Genomic DNA, 25,553 nt, shown 5'->3' with positions numbered 1-25,553 from the left:
TTAACAAGATGAATTCCAAATGGGTAGCTTTAAGCAAACACAGAAATGTGGGGTCTGACCTTTCTCTCTCTCTCCCTCTCTCTCTCTTCCTATCTGTCTCTCTCTCTCTCCCTGTTTCTCTCCCTCTCTCTCCCTCTCTCCCTGTCTCTGGAACACACACACACACACACACACACACACACACACACTTTCTCATGTTCTCCTGCCACTCTGTTACCTTGCTTGATCTCTGGGGCAGTTAGTTTTTGTCACTGACAGAAGCCAGTTGGTGGGGTATTTAATCACAGAGTGGTAAAAGACGAGGCATAGCCAGTTTTTGCTAGTGATCAAAAAGACATATCATATGAAACAAAGTTTTAATTTTTATTTTACATATTTATACATAAAACTTTCAAGGAACCCTCTGGATCCAACAGAATGTTAATAGCACATCTAAAAGTGAACTTCAGGTAGTCAACATTCACAAAATGTTGAAAACTGATTAAAATATCCATAAACAAGGAGCTACGACTTCACTACGAGGCAGGCATGTATTTTTTTTTTTTTTGACTTATATAGCACCGTCATTTACAGTTCTTCTTTAAAACTACAGTGAAGAATGAAAGTAGTCAATGGTCAAATACTGTCCCAACTCAAAATCTCTAAACAAATAAAAATAAAGTTAAAACTACCCTCTGGTTACCCATGGTTGTTGGTGGTGTAAGTACTGTACATGTCTTGTAACAATGTTTTATTAAAATGCCTGATATTAAGTGGCACGAGTAAAAAAAATTAAAATAAATTAAGAAGCGAAGGCCAATCACTGGACAGTAAGCTTCAGACGTTATCAATGACTAACACTGATATTTGTTTCTGCGCCACCTTTAGTAACAGCATTTTTTTACAACCACAGAAGCAAAATAAATTCTAGCGTGTCCTCCGGGCGGATGGCTTCTTCTCACTTGGCAGGCATTTTCTCTGCCATGTGCTTCTGCTGACTCTCAGCATGTCTGCAAAATCAATAATACAATTACTCAGCACCCAGTAGGAAGATCTAGACTGCTTTTTCATCAACAGCTACAACACCCTCCAAACCGAGATTCAGAGTTAACTCAGAGTGGAATATCCGAGTGTCAAGAAAAAGCACTGTCTTCAAACTGATTGACCTCTCTAATTTTTATATCCAATGGTTATGATTCTTTGATTTAGGGAACCATGGGATTAATTTGAGGCTGACAGATTTTATTACATTGGAGAAAAAAAGTATTGTGTGTAAATACAACAAGAGGCGAGTACCTTGGGTACTTATCAGTAAATACTTAAAATGTGTTTTCTACATGGCTAGGGAGTCAGTGCTGAGCAATGAGGTGGAGTCCTTGTTCTCATGGGGAATGTTTCAGTGGAGACAGACAGGAAGTGGATGAACAGTAAATGAAGAAACTGCAGACAGGAAACAAATGTTAATACGGCTGAGACTGGAGCTCAACGGTAGAGCATTTGTCTAGCATGTAGGAGGCCCTGGTTTTGATCCCCAGAAGAAGCAAAGCAAAACCCCAAAGTTAATCAAAACAAATGATACAAATAAAAACCAGGTGTTGAGGCTGAGAGACAACTGAGTGATCACTTTATTTAAGCACATACATTTGGGCATTAACTAAGGCTGACAGGAACCTGGAGCCCAATAATCTAATTTTCCCTTATAAAAGCTAATGTCAAACACATGTCAGGCCTTTGTGGCTGTAAAGATTTCCCATGTCGGCATAAGCTCCTCTTCCCCAGTTAATCTTAAGGGTGTAGTTGTGGCAAAGAGCAGGGCCAAGGTAGGACATGGCACTAAAATTAGCCAACCCAGAAGCTGGGTGATAGGGGCAGAAGGAGAGGAATGGCCATGCTGTTGACATCCCTGGAGTGGGCACCTCCCAGAGGATGGGAGGGTCCGTAGGCTGCAAAAGGACAAAGGTTTTGAAGGACAAATTTTAGGAAATAACAAATTGGTGAGAGAGAAACATCTAAGGCTGTGGTTTCCAGTCATCATCAAGGGATAGGGATACCATGTGTATTGTCTGGATGTTGTGTGTGGGGGGGATATGGGGGAGGTCAGTGTCATCAAGTTCAACTGCCTAGCTTTGTCTTGAATGCCGCTATCCATGACATGGGAAGACAAACCACGAGTTATTCCAAAAATTAGCGAAGTGACAACAGCACTCTTGCCATAAGGAGGAGCCTACAAATAAATGGCAATGTCCATTTAGCAATCAACGGACCCAGGGAAACGATAGCATTAGCTCTCCCTCTCCTAACAGACCATTGAACGACCCTATTGACTGGCACAAAGAGCTGTGATCATTTTCATTTATGTGCCTCACAAGCAAATTCAGTTCAAGAAACATTCTGATGTTCAGTGATGGGAGAGTCACAAGAACTGTAGCTAATTAAATTACAGTTCTGACAGCGGCTGCTTTCATATGTGTATGTGCACACATGTGCCTACATTAAGAAGTTTTCTGCAAAGGAAAGAAAAACAAGTAATCAACAGTCTTGGAAAATGTTGAAAGCTGGGTGTTCTTTTGAGATATACATACAAAGGTTAATTTCATCCAATTTTTAAACAAAAGGGGGAAAGGATTTCAATCTAGAAAGGCAAACAATTTTTAATCGTTTTTATCCTTTCTAAGATGTGTATCATTCAAGTCCCACAAAGACTCCTTTTATATATATATATTTTTTCTTTATTATTTTAATTTTTACGTGTATGAGTGTATTGCCTGAATGTGTGTGAGTGCACCTCTGCTGTGCAGTGCCAGTGGAGGTCAGAAGAGGATGTCAGATCCCCTGGAACTGGAGTTACAGATAGATGTTAGCTTTTTATGTGTATGAGTGTATTGCCTGAATGTGTGTGAGTGCACCTCTGCTGTGCAGTGCCAGTGGAGGTCAGAAGAGGATGTCAGATCCCCTGGAACTGGAGTTACAGATAGATGTTAGCCATCATGTGGATGCTGGGATTCAAACCGGGTCTTCTGCAAGAAGTGCTTTTCACTACTGAGCCATCTCTCCAGCCCAAAAGATTCCTTTTTTTAAAATTTTTTTAAATCAACAATCATTACTAAGGACCTTCTATGTACATGGCAGGCCTAATGCTAGGCTCTGGGGACACAGAAATGAACTAAAATGCTCTCACCTTTGCTTTCAGGGGAGAGAATTTATCGTCAGCTGGGGAGAGTCAGTGGTCAAGTACAACTGTGATAAGGCTCCAATGAGAGGACACAGGGAGGAGGCCTAATCTGACTTGCCTATCAGGACCTGGGTCACTTAACAGCTGGTACCACTTTGTGACACCTATCATGTGACCGCTCGTGTGGAAAACACAACATGTAAATGGCATGGGGCCTGTCACCAGGGAAAAAAGTAAAACTTTGAGGGTCAGGGAGGACTTCTCTAAAGACACATAAACAGGTCATCCTCAACTCACCTGGAAACTTAAAAAAGCCATAGTTAGTCTAAAAGAATAATTAAATCAGGATCTCTAGGGGTAGGACTTGGGTATCTGTGGCTTATAAAGCTCCCCAGGTGGTTCTAAGTAACAGCTAAAATGGAATCGACTGGATTTGAGCTGACATCTAGAATGGTGGGGTAGGACAGGCAGAGGAAACTGGGGACCAAAAAGTCCCAGCTGTCTTTGCAGACACTGAGATATTGGCAATGCAATCACTGGGAATGTCTAAGCACTTTGGTATGCACCCCCTGTGCACAAAGTTAGCTTTGTAAACAGGAAGAGAAGCAAGACCATCTCCCTACAAGTGGAGAGCTCCAAGGTCACAGCATGTCCCTGACTATTCAGAATGGCTCCAATTTAAAAGCTTCCTACACCACCTCTAAATTAGTGACTCCTCTCCTTTTAATCCTCAGTTCCTGCTTGTCCCACCTCCCACAATCATACCATCTACACAAACCTGTACACCCTAGCATCAAGCTTAACACCTGGAGAAACTGGGAGGAATTCCTCAATATCCCCCTTAGCAAGGAATACAGACACTTAGGTGGAGAAAAGGTTTCTACTACAGCAGGCAATCATAGGGCTTATGGAAGATTCCAGAATTCTATGAAATACAGGACCTGGCTGCATATTTCACTGCTAATTTCCTAGCCTTTCAATTCAATGGCTCAAATTCTTGGGTATCAAAATGAAGACTGGGGACTGGAGAGATGGTTCAGCAGTTAAGAGAACTTGCTGTTCCCAGCATTTACGTGGTGGCTAAAAACTGATTGGAACACCAGTGCCAGGGGATCTGATGTCCTCTTCTGGCCTCCACAGGTATTGTGTATGTGGTGCAGTTACACACATGCAGGCAAAACACTCATAAAGTAGTAAATAATTTTAAATGGGGGTCTGTTTTGTAGTTGCTGTTGGTGCAGTGCCCGAGCGTATCTACAAGTGTCAAGTATTGTTTATTTTATTTGTTTTTATTTTGTGTGTATGAGTATATTGCCTGCATGTGTGTAAGTGCCTGTGTCGTGCAATGCCCAAGGAGTTCAGAAGAAAGCATCAGATCCCCTGGAACTGTAGTCACGGATCAATGGTTGTAGCAGCCATGTGGGTGCTGGGAATTGAACCCAGATCCTCTGCAAGAGCAGTCAGCACTCTTAACTGCTGAGCCATCTCTCTAGCTCCACGTAGTATTATTTGAGTGATTGTGGTCACTCAAATAATGCCAGTAAATATGCCTACTTTTTTTTTTTTCTTTTTCAGTTGAAGGCTAAGGGAATATGATATTTATTTATTTTGGGGGGGGGAATATGATATTTAAAGCATACAAAACAGGGACTGGGGAGATGACTTGGTAATTAATGTGCTTGATACACAAATGTGAGGACTGGAGTTTGGATCCCCAGAACCCACATGAATGCCTGGTAGGCATGGTAGCCCATCTGTAATTCTAGCCTCAGAAGAATTGGGATCTCCAGAGCAAGCTGGCTGGCCAAACCAGCCTTATCTGTGAGCTCTGGGTTTGACTAAGAGACCCTACCTTGATGAATAAAGTGGAAGGGGGATCTATCGACTGAGGATGATTCTCAAAACAACTTCGGGCCCCCACCTACGTGTGTATACACAAGGAAACAAGTATACACATAACATACAAACACGGAAAAATGGAAGAATAAAAAAAATACTAAAGCGTGCAAAACAGAGTGCTGTGAGCCTTGAAAATGAACCTCCACATTTTGCAGTGTTTGTTTTGTTACAAAAATGATCTCAACAACACTGCATCACTAGAAAGTTGTAGACACCCAGACAAGGTCCTGCGGACTGAGAGCATTACCACTGCAGTGTTCTCTCTTGGGCAGCTGCCTTGTACTATCTGAATACATTTCTGGGATGAAGAGTAATCGCTGTCTCTTGGTTTAAAAACGTCATGTGTGAGGGCTGGAGAGATGGCTCAGTGGTTGTGATCTCCTATTGATTGCTCTTATAGAGGACCCCCAGTCCCTAGGTTGAGCAGCTCACAAAAACTTGTATACCCAGCTCCTGGGGATCTGTGGTCACATGCACACACATCCCATAATTAAAAACAATAAAAATGAATATTTTAAAAAAGAGATCATGCTGGGCATGGTGGTGCATACCTTTAATCCCAGCACTAGAGAGGCAGAGGCAGGCGGATCTCAGTGAGTTCAAGGCCAGCCTGGCCTACATAGTGAATCCAGGACAGCTGAGGCTACAGGGGGACCCTGCCTCAAAAAGACCAAAAAAAAAAGAGGTCATATAGACTATCTTAGAAAAGCGCCACTGTTCATTTGAAACCATAGGAATATTTGTAGAATTTTGTGTGGGTTATATACTTCACCTGTAATGCACATGCATGATACACACTGTACATGTATGACAGGCTTTTCTATATGGGATGCCACTATGTGGACTATCTTAACTAGCAGCTGCCTGGCTTCTCTGTCCATTAGGGAGGGCTGCATTCACTACCACTTTATGGCCAAGTGGCTAGAGCCCTGTCCAGAAAGACACTCAAATCCTATCGTTTCTCACCGTGAGAACAATCTGGTAGCACTGGGGCTATGGAAAATGCTAGAGCCCCTGCTCGCTGGGCATGGCAGAGATGATCAACAGCTGGGCCACATAACAACCTTTTTGTTGCACCAACCCTGTGGCTACTCCTGCGCTGGAAACAGCAGTGTGTAATGGCTGAGAGCCAACTTCCCTAGAGGGACAGTTCTTCAGGATGAAGTTGGCCTAGGCCGGAATTGATGCCCTGAGTTGAGGCAATGTGTAGGAATCTCTCATGCATTGAAATCACCACAGGGGAGCACGCTTGTTAAAACATTCCTTGCCTAGGGAGTTGGCTCAGTGGTAAAGAACCTGAGGAACAATGTGAGGCTCTGAGTTCAGAAGCCATGTAAAGCTGGATGCAGGCATGTGTCTAAAGCTCTAGTGTTCCTCTGGCAATGATGGGTGGGGGCAACAGGAGACTCCCTGGAAGCCTGAATGTCGGCTAGCCTGGTATTCTAAGCAGCGAACAATAGATCCTGTCTCAAACAAAATGGAAGGTGAAGAATGATACTTGAGGCTGTCTTGTGACCTCCACATGTGCATCACAGCACATGCCTGCGAGTCCTCACACAAACACCTAAATCCACACAAAGATTCAAAGAAAACAATGCATTTTGTGAGGTCATAGGGGTTTGGTGAATTAAGCACAGAAGTAAGGGATTAAGTGCTCTAGAGCTAATTCTTGCCCTGGTTAACCATTTCAACCTCCGTCTGCCCTGGGCTTCTTTCTTCCTTTGGTAGGGGGAAGCCAGACTGACCTGGTCAAGTCTTCAATGTCCACCAGCATGGCATCTTGCTCTGTGTGCAGCTCATCTCGGATGAGGAGCAGTTGGACCAGCTCTTCATTCAAGCCTAGGGCAAAGGAGGGAGCATTGGAAGCCAGATCAAGTCAAAACATAACTACATATGGCCTGTGATACATATGGGCTGTGTGCAAGTTCATAGACACAAGGTGCATACATATAAACACCACAGATCTATTTTTCCATTTTTCATGTGTGTATGTGTGCATGCTTGTGTGTGTGTGTGTGTGTGTGTGTGTGTGTGTGTGTGTGTAGGCTCAAGGTTCCTATTGGGAATCCTCTTCTACCTTGAGGCTGGGTCTCTTAATCAAACCCAGAGTTCCCCAAAATGCCTATTGTGGCTAGCTAGCTTGTTATGGGGATCCCCTGTCTCTGCCTTCTGAGGCTCTCATTATAGGCTGGCTGCCACACTCGCCCTGCATTTACATGAGTTTTTGGCGATCTGAACTCAGGACCTCATGATTGTGCAGCAAGGACTTGAACTGTTGAGCCATCTCCCCTGCCTCAAGATTTTTTTCTAATTTAAAAAATGTTTTAGTCAATTAATTTTTATTTTAGGTATATGAGTAATTTGCTTGCATGTAGGTAGGTGCATTATGAATGTGCAATGCCCACAAAGGCCAGAAGAGGGTGTCGGATCCCCTGGAACTGGAGTCAAGGAGGGTTGTTGGCTGCCATGTGGGTGCTGGGAACCAAACTTGGGTCCTTTGCTGGAGCTGCTAATGCTCTTAACTGCTGAGCCATCTCTCCAGCCCCAAGATTTACTTTTAACGTAGATTTCTTGTTTCAGCTTGTATGTCCATTGGAGAAATGTGATCTGTTCATAAAATTAAAGGAGTGTTGAAGGAAAAGGAGTAAAATACAAGCTGCATATCTCTCACCTGAAACATAAGACCAGAAATCTCTTACATATCTGAGTGTTTCGAGTCTTGGAATATTTATACATACTTAAAAATCAGTTAAGCATCCCTAATCTAAAACTCTGATATCTAAAATCTTCCAAAATGTGAAATTCTTTGGGCATGTCAGAGCATTCTGCATTTCATATTTAGAATGTTCAGTCTGTATTTTCAGTTGCATTCTATCACACTAGGAAAAGAAATTGTTAGCTGCTAGAAACACAGCTTGTTAGAAAATGCTGGAAGGACTTTAAAAAAATGTGCATGGCAATGTCCAGGACACATTCATTTTCCTACACTTGGTCTTTAGGATGCTCTTCTGCTCTGGATTGGAGGAACTCCTCAGTGCCCCAAAGTGCTACATGTATGTGATACCAGCTGGGAGAGGCAGGTATGCCGGTGACGCTCACAGCCTTCTGGTGGCTGTAGGAAGAGGAAATGCTCTGAGAAAAAGCATTAGATGAGGTGCTGGAGAGATGGCTCAGTGGTTAAGAGCATTGGCTGCTCTTGCAGAGGACCCAGATTCAGTTCCCAGTATCAACATGGTGGCTTGCAACTGCCTGTAACCCAAGTTCAAGGGGATCCAACACCCTTTTCTGACCTCTGTGGGTACTGCACAACATGGGTGCACTTCCATGTACCCATAACACGCAGGCAAAACACTCATACACATAAAATATAAATAAGTAAAAAAAAATTTAAAGAGTTTTAAAAAAGCATTATATAGGGCCAGGTGTGGTAGCACACACTTTAATCCCACAGTCAGGAAGCAGAGCCAAGCAGATCTCTGTGAGATTGAGGCCATCCTGGTCTACACAGTGAGTTCCAGGCCAGCTAGGCCTACAGGGAGATCCTGTCTCAAAAAACAAGAAAGACAAAACAACATCTGATCAACAAGAAAAGTATTATATGAAAATACTGGAAAGTTAGATTTCTGGAACAGTTGGATATATAAGACTTGAAAAAAATAATCTCTGGAAAACAGAGTATCAAGGAAAATATTCCTCAGTTCTTCCATTTATGGCCAGGAAATAAAATATACACAGATGGAAATATTGCTAACCCTCTTGAAGTCAGCGTGCTGGGTTAATGTGGCTCCTGCCCCAGAAAAACATGAACAAAAGGCTCTCTCTTACTTTTCTCCATGGAAGGTAAGAAGGCCCAGACACTGCAAAGAGCTCTGTACAGGGAGACAAAAGGAAGGAGTTGGGGTTGTTCTGACAGACCCCCTTGGAAGTGCTTTTAGAGACTCTGACCTCAAATGATCCATCTGTCTGTGTGCCTTCAGATTAGTCTAGTTTCCAACTTTAAAACGGGAGAAAATCATACACAGAGGTCTAAAATTCCACCTGCTCTTATAAGGACTAGACGGCAACTTATTATTAAAGAGTCTAAGGAAGATGTTTCAATGGTAAAACCCAGGAAAGTCTTTTCAGTCCCTGAATGTGAGCAAGCAATTAATTTCATAATTAAATGAAATTAAAGTTGTAGATTGTTTAAAAAATTGCGAATCTATGGTTTTCAAATTAAAATCTTAAATCCCTTCTCTTTATCTAAAATGTTACCGTCACACTGAATATATCTAATATTTTATTTGGACCTAGTGAAAAAATTTAATTTTTCCAGTTGTGCCTGGGTAGGTTTTCTAGTAGCACTCGAGAGTTTTTACATATCGGACAGGTTTGTTTTTGTTTTCTCCCCATTATACTACGTTTTAAACTTTTTATTATAGAAAATTTCAAACTGATATATCAGCAAAGAGAATTGCTTTATGAATTCCCCAGGTAGTCTACTGGCTTTAATAATGATCAACTCATGACCAGTCTTGAATCATCTCTCTCTCCTGATGCTACTGGATCATTTTAAAGCAATTACAGAAATACATCGGCTCATCTATAAATGCATCAGCATATATCTCTAAAAGGGCTTGGAAACATTCACAAGATTGCAATACCTTTAGCAAACCTAAAATAAATAAATGAAACCTCAATAAAACATTCAATCAGTATTTAAATTTCCCTGTGTGGCTCAGAAATATATTTAAAATATTTAAATTTATTTTATGTGTATGAGTGTTTTGTGTGCATGTATGTCAAGTGCATCACTTGTGTGCAATGCCCACAGGGGCCAGAAGAGGGCGACATATCCCCTGGAAGTGGAGTTACTGATGGTTGTTAGCTGCCATGTGGGTGCTGGGAAACAAACCTGAGTCTTCTGCAAGAGCAGCTGGGGCTCTTAACTGGTGAGTCATCTTTCTAGCTCTAGAAATGTAATTTTAAAAAATGGTTTGTTTGAAGGAATTTGGTGGGTATGACTCTTGCCTCTTGGAATTGCTTTGATCTCTAAGTCTAAAGGATTATACAGAGTCTGGGGCCTTGAGGGCTGGTGACTTCATCTAGCCAATCACACTGCCTCATGGGGATACTTGTCTTTCACTGGGCCAATCACTGCCAGGTCCCTGAAAGATGATCCTGAGTGAGCACCATTCCCACAAACCCATGCCCTCTGGTCACTACTATTGAGGACATTCTTTATACTGAGGGAAAAAGCCCATACTTTGTAACTCTAATTTTTACTTTTGGTAATATACTTTCACCACCTAGAATCCCACAAAATAAGTCTAATTTGATGCTACTGACAATGATGATACCTAAAACAAATGTAGGCACGAGAAAAGTAGAAGGTACAATTATATAATAAGTGACCTGTAAATTGTATTCCAGAAACAGATGTGAGTTAAGTGCATGCACTGTGCTGGGAGCTAGCGATTTAAGACAAATAAAAAAGACCCGTAACCATGGTGAACTCTGAAAAATTCTGAAAGCTTCTGACATTTATAGTTGTAAAACATACACAACACGAGAAACAAAAAAGAGCCTTGTGATTCTCTTGCTTTCTTTGCAAACACACAGAAACAGCCCAAAGAAAGCACCGTACAAAAGAACTGATTTGACAAAGCAGTCTGTCCTATCAACGCTTTACATCTTGACCCTTTTATTTCCAAGCAGATCTCCCACTTACTTTCAATCTGGGAATGGAGGTCATTGACAATGACTTGTAGCTGCCCAATAGTCATGTCTCTCAGGTCGGTGGGCTTCAAACTTCTCTTCATCAAGCATTCACTTATATGAGGCATGTGGGGCAGCTGAGGAGACGAAGCAGGTATGAGTGGAGCTGCAAAGACCTGAACATAAGACCCATCTGCTCTTAGGAGACCCATCCTCATTCATCCACGTCTAACCAGGCTCTATGTTTTAAAGTTTTCCCAGCCTCTGACCATCTCAACAGGAGCCCTGTATCAACATTTCCTAACATCCTCTTCCCATCCAAGATGATACCTTAACTGCCTCACAGGCTTTCTCATTGGTCTTTCACTCAAATGAGTTACTGGGGAGCATTAAGTAACATGACTGACATGGATAAAATTAATAACATCAGCTGCTGTTTAATAATTTACACTACACCACCAGCATGATGTGGGATGCCCTGGATGTTTTCCCTGAGTCCTCAACTATCCCACCCCTTACCCAGTCTTTGTTATCCACATTGCACACATGAAGAAAGCTGACACTTAAGCCACTTGCCCAGAATCCTACAGCAGGCCCATGACAGGGCTAAATGTAACTCCAAAGTCCAGGGCTCTAATTCACTATGCCATATTGTGTCCCTTTAAAGGCAGGAAGGAGAATTATAACAACAGTGTGCTGCAACATTAACAGGTCCCTAAGCCAAGAATGCGTTAAAGGAATGAAAAGATTCCTATGACAGTCAGTACTGCCCCCCAGAAACACAAGAGACCTGAATCAAGGGCAGAGTTTACGTCTGTGAAATCTGTTGCTGATGCACTTTTCAGTGTAAAGTGGGAAGGAAAAGGAAACAAATGCAGTTAATGTCTCAATGCCAGTGCTTTCCACAAAATTGCCTCAGAGAAACCCAAGTTTGCATAATTCTGGGAAAGAACCCATCTGTAGCCCCCGAATGCTTGCTTGCATACGAGACTGTAGCTTACAAGATCAGCGACGGGAGACTTTTTCCTGTTCTGTTTCTCCACTTCTACTTGCATTTTGGCCATTGGTTTGGCCATGGCCAGGGCCATTTTGGCTTCGGCTTGCAATTTCTTTTGCCTGGTAAGGAAGTCCATGTCATCCAGGGATTCAGATTCCTCCTCAGTAGTGTCTCTATCAGAATAGGAAGAACTCTGTTTGCTCTGCGAAGGAAGAAAGAGCAGCCTGAGATTTCTCTCCAGTTACCACGTGATGGCACTGGCATTCTGGGTCTTCTCTTAGCACAGCCAGGAGGACCCTCCAGCAATTCCATACACCACCTGGTCTCACCTATGGCAATCTCAAGAAACATAAAAGGTTTATTTATCATTACTTAAGAAAAGATTTATTTATCTTATGTGTATGAGTGTTTGCCCTGCATGCATGTATGTATATGCACCTTTGCATGCCTGGTGCTCTTAGAGAATAGAAGAAGGTGTCAGATCCCCTGGAACCAGAGTTAGAGAGAGTTGTGAGCTGCCATGTATGTGCTGGGAATTGAACCTGGGTCCTCTGCAAGCCATCTCTCCAGCCCCTTATAATAGCTTAACTGCTGAGCCCTCTCTTCAGCCCCTTATAATGACCTCCACAAATAGAACAGTATAACTATTAGTGGGGCTTGTTAAATGACTGAACCCAGGGGACGGAGAGATAGCGCGGTGATTAAGAGCACTGGATGCTCTAGCAGAGGACCCAGGTTCGGTTATGGGGGCTAACAACCATCTGTAAGTCCAATTCCAGGGTATCCGACACCTTCTCCTGCTCTCCAAGAGCACTGCATGATACAGATGCATTTGCATACATGCAGGCAATACACTCATACAATAAAATAAAAATAGATAATTGAACCCAGAGCTAGTGCACTGTGTTGGTCTTCAGAGTGTCTTGGATATCTACGACTTCTGATGCTCAGTAACCAACACAGTTGTTAGTCTTTGGTATAAACGGTGAACGAAGATAGCACGGAGGGAAAAAATTCCAGCAACAAGCATTCACTATTATTCAACCAACTTCTGTAATATGAGGGAAAGGACTGAACTCACATGTCTAACCCTAATGAGGAAGGATTCTTATTTGGCATATTTTCCCTTAAGACAGGTTCTCCTCATCTAGCCCAGGTCAGCCTTGAACTCACTACATAGCCTAAGCTGGCCTCAAACTTGTGATCCTCCTGCCACAGCCCCCAGGTGCGGGACTGACAAGCACGTACCACCATGCCCGGTGTCCTTTTGTGATTTCTAAGAGCAAATGTGGTATCTCTCATGGTTTAACATGAAAGTAGTCATTAACTTTAAAAAAAATATGTATCTTTAGTGTGTCACTTCTTTGATTTTTCAATGGTTGTCAAATTCTTGAAGCATGCAATCCCAACACACTTCTCTTCTCACCCTCAGAATGGTTATTCTTGAATGGAAGCCAAATGACCAGGAAAGAGTCAAGGCGATGCTTCAGCTGGTGGCTGTGGACTTACCATGGGCGACAATGGGGTGTCCAAGCTGGTTTCAGTCTTGCTGTCATCTGCATCACTGTCCTTGTCACTGCCGCTGTCATTGACAAAACATATCTGTAGGTTCATCCCACTCTGGAGTCTGGGAAGAAGCAAACAGGACACTAATTCTACTTAGCTATTAGTTATCTGATTATAGGCAACTAAACAGTGTGCCGTGCTGACAGAAAACAGGTGCATGTGTTCTTCACATGCAGAAATGAGTAAAAGATTATTCTACACTTCTTTTTCAGACATGGTCTTGCTATGTAGTCTGGGCTAGAGCCCCTGCCTTGGTTTCCACTATGCTGGGATTAGACGTGTGGACCACTATGCTGGGATTAGACATGTGGACCACTATGCTTGTCTTGATTACTCTCCACATATAAATGGCAACTCTTAACAGAGGATGTCCCAAAAGTATCCCATTCCTTTTCCACATCAATTTCACAGTTAAAGTCATATATTATAGAACCCAGTATAATGCCAAACCCACAGTTTATGCAGACAAAATTGTTTTGAGTCATCAAGTTTACAGTTCTGTCAATCAAGATGGATACAATCTTCAGTCAAATAAAGTAGTACAGTATCATTCAGGGTCCTGTTCTAGGAGGACAACCCAAAGAAGCTCATTAGAACCAGCACTCAGCACCACAGCTCTCTGAAGAGTCTCCATTTCCCTCTAGGAAGACAGGGTTGCTTGAAGGAAAAGGAAACCTTTATTTCATGCAGTTGCTTGATAACGGACCATGAGCTATAAGCCAAATAAACCCTTTCCTCCCTAAGATATTTTTGGTCAAAGTGTTTTATCACAGCAATAGAAAAATGAATAGAACATGAACACATTTCAGTACTATTTGTTGTTAAATATCATTGAAGGAGAAAGATACCATAACTTCACCTAGAGAGACTTCAAGGGGATCTCAGGTGTTCAGAGGAGTGTTAGAACACAGTGGTTCTTCAGACTAGGGAAGGACACTCCTTGGTAGCTCATTACATCAGTGTGGATTCTGAAGGATGCTGTTGGAAGTGGAGTCATAAAAGGGTAGCCTTCGGCCATGAGCTCGGCCAGAGTATGGGCTCAGCTCTTGGGCCTAACTTTCTTTTGAAGGTGAACTGTGCTGGATTGCTTCAGTTGTCAACTTGACATACCTGGGTGGAGGGAACCTCAACTGGGGAATTTCCTCTATCAGACTGCCTGTGGTTATGTCTGTGAGGCATTTTCTTGATTGTTGAGTGATACAGGGAAGAGGGCGGGTCCAGCCCCCCTGTGGGTGGTGCCACCCCTGGGTAGGTGGTCCTGGGCTGTGTAAGAAAGCAAGCTAAACACAGGTGCTCCTCCATGGTCTGTGCTTCAGTTCCTGCCTCCAGGGCTTTCCTCGATAGCGGACTGCCAAGTAAACCCTTTCCTCCCTAAGTTATTTCTGGTCAATGTGTTTTATCACAGCAATAGAAAATTGAGTAGAACATGAACACATTTCAGTACTGTTTGGTGTTAAAGCTTCTCAGCATCTCTAGGACTCCAGTCTTACAGATAAGCAAAAGGTGGAGGAGACAGGCACACACCAGAAGGGATCACAGCAAGCCAGTTTCAGCTCGTTCTGCGGCAGAGGACACTGACTGCTCTGGCATTATTTGTACCACAGGAGAAAACGCAGCAAGCAACTTACCTCACATCTGACATCTGTGCTTGCTTTTTTACTCTCATTCTGATGGTTGGGAAGCTTTGCACACAATGTTCATATGACTGATTTAAGAATGTTTATTTGAGCTGGGCGTGGTGGCGCATGCCTTTAATCCCAGCACTTGGGAGGCAGAGGCGGGTGGATCTCTGTGAGTTCAAGGCCAGCCTGGTCTACATAGTGAGTTCCAGGACAGCTGGGGCTACAGGGAGACCCTGTCTCAAAAAGATCCCCCCGCCCCCCAAAAAAGAATGTTTATTTGAGCTAGGTGTGGTGGTGTACGCTAATCCCAACACTTGGGAGGCAGAGGCAGCAGGAAGCTCTGTGAATTCAAGGTCAGCCTGGTCTATATAGGGAGCTCCAGCCTAGCCAGGGCTACATAGTAAGACCCTGTCTCAAAAAAACAAAACGAAACAAAACAACTAAAAAGATTTATTTGATTGAAAATACAGAACCTGGGGGTGGGGTGATTACCTGATTTGGGCCTGGGATTGCAATTGTGCTGGGATTGCAATTGGAACAGGCTTGTACTGCCACCTACTGTTACATTCTGTAATTACACAAGGCCACAGCCTATTTCTTTCCCTTTTAAGGAAATGCAGCCTCTCTCCCTGAGTAAGTCCAGTGTTACCATCTTCCTACCCTCCCAGCACAGGCCAGACCCAGAGTTGCAGGGAAGCAGGCATAAGCTCAGAGATGATCAGTTCAGGATGTTTGAAGTCAGCAGGACTTAAGTTCCAAATCCTCACTTTGTGCAGACACATTGCATGAACTTTGGTTTCCTCATCTATAAAATCAGGTGAATCATACACACTCCAGCAACTAACAGGAAAAATGAAAAGAATTTGTTCCAAGCTTAACATGAGGCAGATACTCTGTGTATGTTAATTAACCTTTCTCTACTTACTGGAAGCCTGGGCATAGGAAAACAGACTTGGGGGCTGATACGACTTTCTACAGGGACCTCTAGGATCCTTCATCTTAATGCTTCCCACCTAGTCCCAGCAGTCCTTATTGCAAAATCAACTCTTTGACTCAAGCTGCTCTTAACTAGTAGGCAGTTAGCTCTTCCACTGTGCTGGTTTATGCCTCTTTTAAACTTTCTTCATGGGAGGTTTTAATTTTTAAAGGAAATCCAAAGGTTTCCCTTTGATCCAGATAGATTAAGTTTTAAAATTTTAATGTCTGCAGTTGGTCTAAAATGTACAATCAACTTTTTTATTTTGAGACCAGGTCTCACTATGTTGCCCTGGCTGACCTGGAACTCATACAGATCCACCTGCCTCAGCCTTCCAAGACGCTGGGATTAAAGGGATGTGCTACCACACCCTGTGAATCAACCAATTTTTAACAGTCAAACTCAAGATCTATGGTTTGGAAGCTAAGAGCAAAGGCAGACTTGCAAATTAAGAAGAGACACATTTCAAAGGCTAATGTCATCCGAATCTAGGATTATGTAGCACTTTCTATTTTTGAATAAAGTCTTTCAAAGAAACATTTGGCCACTGGATATAAAGATGATAAAAATATAAAATAACCTCCACTCTCATTTCAAAACAAAGTTAAACAGGTCGAGAGACACATCAGTTCATTCTGGAGAAAATTTGAGTGTAAATTCTGCTGCTCTGGCCCAAACTGGTCAGCCATCCTACAACAAGCTTCTCACCCAGGAAAGGCAGGGAATGATTTAGCAGTGGGTATGAAATGAAAGACTGCCTCAGGTAGAAATTCAGCAAATCCCCTTAGTACCACATTAACACCGTGGGAAACTGAATGGAGCTTTTCAGGGGGCGAGACATAATTCCTTACAGTGGTAATGGCCCAGACTTAGACTCACAGGAAAGAAATGATATGACATCACAGCTAAAGGTTCAGAGAGGATTTTAGTAAAGACATCTTAAACAGGCTCCTGTTTCAAAAGGGATTTGTTTGCCTTTAGCCTTTAAGCTGGTTTTAGGAGGAAGACGGCTTGGGGTGAGACTCTGACATAACTCCCCAAGCGGCGGCCTGACTGTAGGCTGATTGGGACCACTTGGTCCTCTCAACACCTGTGCCACAGGTTCAAAGAAGAGATAACCCCTGCTCTGGGTTCTTCCAGTCTGGCAGGTGACTTACAACTGTGAGGCTCACTTCTAAAGACTGCACTTCCTTGAGTCTCTGTCCTGCAGTATAGCTGCCTCATTTATAATCAGTTCTGTAAAATTCAGGCTTCAGGGGGTCTCACCTCCCTAGATCTCTCAAATACAGTCCCAAGTGAAACAGATCTAATTCATTAAAGCTGCCATTTCAAGGTATCTCAGAATTAGTCAATGTATTTTTTTATTTATTTATTTTACGTGTGTGTGCGCCTGTGGAAGCCAGAAGGCATCTTTGAGTTGGCGTTCCAGTCATTTGTAAGCTGCCTGGGGTGGGTGCTTGGATCTGAACTTCATCCCCATGATTGAGCAGGAAGCACTCAACCACTGACCCATCTCTCCAGCCCCCATGTGATGTTTTGAGTGGCATTTAGCAGAGCACTGCATGCAAATGTCACTGGTAGTCTGTCTTGCTGGTTATTATTTCTGGAAGGTTTAGGCTGTGATTACCAAAATAAAATGAAATGAAATAAAATAAAGAGAAGAAAAAAAAATCTCTTCCTTATGGATCATGTGGAAACTCCACGACAGTGCTGGTCAGAACTATGCACAGGGAACACCTCAGTCTGAAAGGCAGGTTTTTGGTGGAGACGCTCAGAACTTGAAAACACAAGGTCTCAGTACATCTTCGGGGAAGGTCGGTATGTGGTGGGGCTGACTAGTCTAGAGTGTGATAGCGTTTATTAGGTTCGACTACCATGGGAGGCACTTGGTAGTGAGAAGACTTACTTAGAAAAGGGCTGTGCTAACTTCAAACTGTCATTATCAGGAATTTTATTAAAACATGCATGAAGTGAGTGGATGGCAGACCAGAACTTTCTGAGCTACTAATGATCTCAAAATGGCAGGCAGCAGTATGTGATTTGGTAAAAGGACACTTCAGCAGATGTAATGACACATGCTTGTAATCCCAACACTCAGGAAGTGGAAGCGGGGAGGCTGAGAACTGAGGCCAGCCTGGGCTGTATGGGAAGTCTGACGATCAAGTCTCAAAAAGCCAGGGCCTGGGGCTGTAATTCAGTGATTCAGGACTTTTGTAGGATGTGCAAGGCCCTGTCCAATCCCCAGCACTGAAAATAATGACACAAAAAAATCTCTTCTGTTAAAAAATAGAGACAAGATTAGTACTCTGCCAGAGAGAAACAAGTTCCTGTTCTAAAGTTTGCTGGTGACTTCTACAGGAGCAGACGAGATGGTGAAGCAGGCTCTTGTCCTTGCTCTTAGGCTGTGATTAAGGTCTGGTCTGAGGCCAGCTTTGAAGCCCAGAACTCTTCTTTGTTTTGTGGTTCTAGAAAAAAAGAATCTGGCTTAGGCTAGTAGCATCAATGCATTATCATTTTAAGACTGTTTGTGAATACATGTGTGTGTGTGTGTGTGTGTGTGTACAGGTGGAGGCCAAATGAGGTCATTGGGTGTCTTCCTCTATCTCTTGAGACAGGGTCTCTTATTGATGTTTTGGCTAGGCTGGCTGGCCAATGAACTTTCAATATTCACTTGTCTCCACCCCCCAATGCTAGGGTTAGAAGCATCTGGGCATGCTCAGATTTTACTTGGGTGCTAGGGATTTGAACTCAGGTTCTCATGCTTGCACAGCAAATGTTCTTGCCCACTGAGCCATCTCCCAACACCATATTTAAGATTCTGTGATAAGATTTCATAGTCCTTGCTATACCCCTGTGCCTTTGTTCACTCACTTGAAATGCTGTATTGAATGCCGTTCACTTTAACGCTCTCTCCTATGGGAGAGACCTTACTCAGAGATCAAGAAACAGACCTGAGATTCAGGACAGTCTGATTTTAGTGATAGTGCCCGCTGCCCTCCTCAGAAAAAATGACCATGTTTCACTTGGAGTTTCTCCCTCAGGGAATCTGAACAAACCCAGACTCTTCTACTGGTAGATGTGTGACTTCCTGTCACAGCTCATAACCAAAGCCTCAGGGACATTTTGGGGCTCCGCCGAGGGCAGTAAAGGCATCCTGCTGACCTCTAGCTGATGGTAGACACTGAGTAAGTCTGTCTACATCCAACTCAGATTAGCAGAATTGCCAAGCTGACCAGCAGGCTCCCGCACAGAAGCCCATACTTACCTTGTGTTCTCCTGAGTGTATGTCATTACGTATCATCACCGTGACAAGAGGTGAATGGCACAAGGTTGCAGAGCAGGAGATGACATGCTGCCTTCTGGTGTTTGGCGCCTGTGGCATTCCCCCATGCTACGCTTAATCTTGAATTTGGATTTATTAGGCCCTGGCCATGCCCGGCAGTATAATTTTAAAGGGCTCATACCTATTGTTGTTCATGATTTCAAGGCAATTACATGGCTTTACTTAGGAAACACAGCAAGAGGCAGATTTCCATATACCTATCGATTTCAACCTTGTATTGTTCATGAACCATCTACCGCGAGGGTGGCTTGTGTGCCACGGCTCTGCTGTGCCACTCATGACTCGACATCTGAAACTAGTTTGTAACCTGGCCATCAGACTATATTATTTCCATTTATTTGAATGGATCTTTGATGGATTATTCAAAGGTTTTATGCACAATGAATAATCACTCATACTTTATACTATTTTTCTCTGTTTCACATGAATTTCAAAGGGAATAGGGCATAAAATATGGATTGCAACTACTGAAGGGTAGGTATAAATACATTTCCTTCTCCTGGAACATGTCATGGAGAATGTGTGAGCAGGTGAGCTTCAGCTAAGTGTTAGCTACACCGTGTGATGGTGGTAGGTCAAAATGAGGTATGTTATTCCATAATGAATTATAAAATATTTTTTTCATCCACAAACTCTATCTCTTCTTTTTCTCCACTGACTGTGCCATGTAGAATTTACTATGGGAGCTACAGAACTGCCGACAGGTGTTTAAAAATATATATTTAAAAAGGAACAAGATTTCTGCTCTTTTACACTTGTTATGAAAATACAATACTATATTTTATTTTATTCTGGTGGGACTGTGCTAATTTTCTTTTGTTATAAGGCATAGTCAAGAGATGGGAAACCACTTTATTGGACTTTAAAAAGCCATGCTATCTAGTACAGCTGCAAATATTGCTGGTTCAACATGTCATCATCACAAAAAAGACCCATAAATGATTTTTGTAACCATATAGGATAAAGAAAAGTATTGTTTGCTCATCCATTCATTTATGCGAGGATGTGGCAAGCCCAGCTCTGAATGTGCCATGGAACCAGCAGGCTGTGCTGAGTAGCTGCTTGTCTGTCCCCTTCGGACAAGGCTGCACTTTCTAACTTGCTACAGTCTCACTGCTCTTTATTGATTTTTATGTGGACTACTTCACTCATGTCTGTTTTGTGTTGGCCCCTAAAGGCATTTTATGGTTCATGACCCCTATATTAAGTAGAGGCATGGTAGTTGAGCTAGGAATAAAAACCAGGTCTTCTAAAAGGCAGCAAGTGCTTGAATCATCCATCAGCAGGTATAAATAGAAATGTGGAAACACAACGTTGGAGGGGAACTCAAAAACACTTAGTGGTTAAGAACATTGACTGTTCTTGCGGAAGACCGGGGTTCGAATCCCAGCACCCACATGGCAGCTAACAACTGTCTGTAACTCCAGTTCCAAGGGATCTGACAGCCTCTTCTGTCCTCCACAGGCATTGCACAACATGGGTGCACTTACCTGCATGTAGGTGTAACACTTACACACATAAAATAAAAATAATAAATAAAATATTTTAAAAAAAACCACTTATTGGACATTCCCTAGCTTATATATGTGGAAACAAACTCTTCACTCTCTGAACATAAATAAAGTAAGGTGCTAACCAGGAAGGTGAAAGGGCAGAGAACTTTAGATTAAAGGGGGTCTTGATGAAGTAGGGCTGGTAGGACAATGAATGGGCCCAGGACAGCAGGAAGCCTCCCTCCAGCAGTTACACATCCAGAGAAGCTAAGGTGTGTTTCTAACTATGTGCCAAAGAATGGGTTGTTGGGGTAGGGCATCACGTCTCTCTATGTCCTGTCCTGCAGGGGCATCTTACAAAACTTGGGTCTTTGGCTTCCTCAGCAGAGACTGGCTAAGAAACTCTAAAAGGCAGTGCGAGTGTGAACAGCTCTCACTGGGTTTTCTCCAACTCCTGCTCACATTCCCCCTTTCCTGCTTCCTCTTCTAAGGCTAGTTCTGGACCTTCTTTGTTGGCATATTCAGAAGATGGCTCATAGGCCCCCAAGGCCACAGAAGCTTCTCAGTGCCTCAAGAATCTAATAGAATAGGCAGTCTCCATCCATCAGCTTTCCTTTGGAGAAACATCAGCCCATTTCCTAACCTGGCCTCCAGGGAGCTATAAATACTTGCATTCCTCAGACAGCTGTTGGCTCTCATTCTATATCAGTGTCAATTTCCTTCACTAATGACCACTTCTGTGTAATTGAATTTGGAATTACAGGATCTTAATGTTGGGAAAATGCATTTGCAAGAAAAATACTCTGTAGTATCAATGGAAGACTAGAATGAAACCTCTCAAGATGCTAGATGCAAAATAGCTGTCTTTCCTGGATGCCAAATACAATCTGTTTCATCTGCATTAAAGCCAGATGATTTCCAAGCAGCCTATTTTCTGAAAGTAAAAAGTTACCCTTTGTGAGCCTCTATTATGTGCCAGGCACTTTACCTATCTTCTGTCTCTCAGATACACAGGAAGGAAGGACTGTGAACCTTGCTTTATATATAAGAAAACAGAGTCCAAGAAAGGTTAAATTGCACAAGGTCAAAAAAGTAGTACCTTCCATCTGGCCACTTTAAGAAGGGTAGAATGAATTCATGAATGAAGATAAAGAGAAGAAAGATGGGGGAAAAAAGAAAGAAAAAGAAAAGGTTGGAAATGGGAATGTGTAAGAATTGATAAGATGAAGGGCTGGAGAGACGGCTCAGTGGTTAGGAGCACTGGTTGCTCTTGCAGAGGACCTGGGTTTGGTTCCCAGCACCCACATGGCAGCTAACAAACACCTATAACTCCAGTTCCAGGGAATCTGACACCTTCTTCTGGCCTCCATGGGCATTGCACAATATGGGTGCAGTTACACACATGCAGGCAAAACACTCACACATAAGAGTAGATCTGACTCAGCCAGCACACACAAACAATAGAATGGCTGTGAAAATAGATAATGGGCCCTGATATTACACACACACACACACACACACACACACACACACACACACACATATATATATATATATAAAACGAAAGACTATAAAACAGTAGGTATGATTGAAATTTTATAAATGCAAACGAACAGGTAAGGGCCAGTGAGATGCTCAAGTGGGTAAAGGTACCTGCTGCCAAGAGTGATGACCTGAGTTCGATCCCTGGGATTCACACTGTAGAAGGAGAAAACCAACTCCTTGAAGTTGTCCTCTGACCTCCACATGTATTCCGTGACATATGCACATGAGCAAAATAAATAGTTGGTTCTTTTGCATAGGTAAGATGGCAGGAAATACCTAAAACATTTTTGATGTTAGAAATTCAGTTGCCTTTGGACTTGACCCTTTTGAATGTCTCTGAGTTACTATGTGTGGGCATTTATTGAAAATTAGAAAAGGAAAGGAGGGACAATGAGACTTGACGATTAGACTTGTGTGTTGGAGGAAAGGTGACTATCGATGTGTGACAGCTGGAAGAAGATGGCAAGGTGACTCAGACCAAGCTTATGCTGGGATTGTGACTCACACATGAGTCACCCCGAATTTCGTTTTGGGCAGGTTGCTGCGGATGGTGGGAGATAACCCGTGGGCAGCTAGAACACGCTTCCTTCTAAGTGAACAGTTCTGTGGAGGGGCTCTTCTTCTCCTCAGCTGATGACAGCCCTCCCAGTCTCCTCAGACTTGCAGTAAACTATAAACCTTAGGTAACTGATAGAAAGTTAACTTTATATTTTTAAAAGCCAGCCTGCCCCCAGTCTAAATGATCTGTTCTCCTGCTGCTGAGGAGAACCCAGAGCCTTACACATAGTAAACTACCATTCCATTGCACTACACCCCTAGCTTCCAGGTGAACAATTTAATTCAAGTTATTTTATATTTTTCAACATTCAAGCACAGGTCTTAATTATTTTATATTCTTGTTTAGAAACATTTGGAGGCTACCACTTAGGCTTGGTTCCATAGTAAGCTGGGCATCAAAAGCACTCTCTTTTCATGATAAACTTCTGGCCACTGAACTCTTAGGTAGTCATTTAAAAAATCAAGGTATGTTTCTCAGTTGCTGTTCCCCCGGGCAGCTGGTGGCTTGATTTGCATCCCTGAGCTGAAACCCTGTCCATCAACAAACCAGGTAAGGATGAAAGAGGTCAGTTCTGACTGTTGACTGTGCATCTTTTTTGTTTTGCTTTGTTTTTATTTTAGTTTAATTTTTTGAGATAGGGTCTCACTCTACAGTTAAGGCTGACCTAGGACTCAGAGCCATCCTCCTGCTTTAGTTTTTCAAATGCTGGGTTTACAGGTATAAGCCACCACACCTGGCTTTGTGAATGTTTTCTGATAAGGTGCAGATAGGGGGACTGCCATGGTGGCACTCGCCTTTAATCCCAGCACTGGGGAGGCAGAAGCAAGTGGATCTCTGTGAGATGGAGGTGAGTCTGGTCTACACAGCGAGCTGGGGATACCAGGAGACTTGTCTCAAAAAATCCAAATGAAACAAAAAAAGATGCAGATAGGGGACAAGTGTGGGTACAGGGAGAGTTGAATTCTGATGTGGACCTTCAACATATTTTCTTCTTTCTTCCTCCTCTTCCTCCTCCTCCTTCTCTTCCTCCTCCTCTTCCTCTTCTTCTTCTTGGCATGTGCAAGAAACACATACGATAAACTGCATGCCCAAACAAGTCTAAAAGAACTCTTTCAGTAACTAGAATGAGAATTCTATGTGCTAAGTAGGCATTTCCTTGGTGGTGGTTCTTGGTTTTTCACAGGACATAAAACAATGGCTGTGTTATAGTCAGTGGTATATGGATGCAAATAAAGTGATAACAGCAACAGTCATGGTCAACACCCTGCGGTGGGTCCCAGGATCGCACTCAGCCTTGGCAGCACTGAGCAGCCACACTTCTGGCTGTTTCACTTGTCATTACATGGGAACCTACAAAGGAGGCATAATTACCACCCTAGTTCACAAATGAAGAGACTGAGGTAAAAGTGATGTCATCAATAAGTGGCAGTTAGGATTTCAAGCCAGGTCCTCTGACTCCCAAGACCCTGCTCCTACCCATCAGACCACACTGCCTTCCTAGTGACTGATCCCGACAGAGGTGTGGAATGTGTTGTGGGTGCAAAGCCTCTGCCATAAACAGAGCATGTGCCACAGCATTTCTCTGAGCAGCTGTGGGAGGGTAAATCTGAGAACAGTGGTAAGACATGGGGAGCCCAGAAGAATGGAGGATCAAGTAGGGAAGGCATCCGTTGTTTTCAGTGACACTAATTTAAAACAAAACAAAACAAAACAAAACTGTGGATCTACTACCCACCTAAAAAGATATTTTACAATTTGTGGCCACTGGATTTTTTTTCCCCTTCATAATCTGTTTAAATAGCAACCTGCAAGGGTTTCTGTCCTCAGTAGAAACATCTTCTGTGGGTATCATGCATGTAATAATCTGCATGAACACAATCTGAAGGACACAGAAAAATGGACAAAACTGAATAAAAGGATGGTGTAGGGCTGGACATGTGGCTCAGTGGTTGAGCACTTGATTAGTATGCATGAGGCCCTGAGTTCACTCACCGGCATGGAAGAAAAGGACGGGGTCACATTTCTAGATGGCCCAGCTCACCTGGCTGGTGGGAATATTTCCTAGCACTAGAAGCTTTTGCATACCTTGTCTTCATGGGTTTTGTGTCCAACATGTGTGTGACCACTGTCTAAACACAGTGCAAGTTGTAGTGACAGAGTCATGAGAACTTGTCAAGGATGACGCACCAAGGAGAGTTAATTCCTAGAAGCACTTTTAATTAAACATTCAGCTGTCCACTGGAGCCATTTTTTTAAATAAAACATGTAGCCCTGTGGCCTCCCCCACCTCTGCCTCCTACCCTTTTGCAATAGCTCAGGCAATTGAATTCTCATTGGTGACAAAAAAGAAACTCACAAGACAGGGTACAGCTGGTTATGCCTCTAGCAAGATGTCAAATTCAGCTTGCACAAAATTAATTGCGCCTAATTAAACTGGGGTCATTGGCATTATTGTAAAGCAAGGCTATTTATTAGACAAAGAAAATTTCACAAATACCAATTTGCTTTTCTTTCAGATTTGTGAAAGAGAAGAATTGCTTACATAATTAAATTTGTTTTGCTATTTTAATCTTATTGCTTCTCAAAAGATCCACTTTAAATCCTGCCTCAGTTTTGAAACTGTGCAATATTTTAGAATACTAGAGGTGTTCCTTGAAACCAGGCATTTAAAAAAAAAAAAAGGTTTCTGTAGAATACATTACAAA

The 25,553-nt window shown here is 42.8% G+C and overlaps 1 protein-coding gene across 6 annotated transcripts in view; it reads right to left on the bottom strand.

Moving 5' to 3' along the window:
• Positions 1 to 339: 339 nt before the first annotated feature.
• The window catches only part of Schip1 (schwannomin interacting protein 1), a 179,499-nt gene continuing 154,285 nt past the window's right edge, over positions 340 to 25,553 (bottom strand). For 4 of the 6 annotated variants that reach the window (XM_017801727.2, XM_017801730.2, XM_008847243.3 and 1 more), the window contains 5 exons: positions 13,254 to 13,371; positions 11,749 to 11,946; positions 10,761 to 10,884; positions 6,796 to 6,889; positions 340 to 989 (listed from right to left, as the gene is read on the bottom strand). In XM_017801727.2, coding sequence (XP_017657216.1) covers positions 938 to 989; positions 6,796 to 6,889; positions 10,761 to 10,884; positions 11,749 to 11,946; positions 13,254 to 13,371 — 586 coding nt within the window. In that variant the 3' untranslated portion in view covers positions 340 to 937. The remainder of the gene's footprint in view (positions 990 to 6,795; positions 6,890 to 10,760; positions 10,885 to 11,748; positions 11,947 to 13,253; positions 13,372 to 25,553) is intronic. The other 2 variants (XM_008847252.3, XM_017801732.2) reach the window with 1 other exon arrangement.

Source organism: Nannospalax galili, unplaced genomic scaffold (assembly GCF_000622305.1).
Source record: "Nannospalax galili isolate Female #2095 unplaced genomic scaffold, S.galili_v1.0 scaffold691, whole genome shotgun sequence".
In the NCBI taxonomy this organism is placed as follows: Eukaryota; Metazoa; Chordata; class Mammalia; order Rodentia; family Spalacidae; genus Nannospalax; species Nannospalax galili.
The sequence above is the reverse complement of the archived record's forward strand: the minus strand, read 5'-3'. Positions and strand labels throughout refer to the sequence as shown.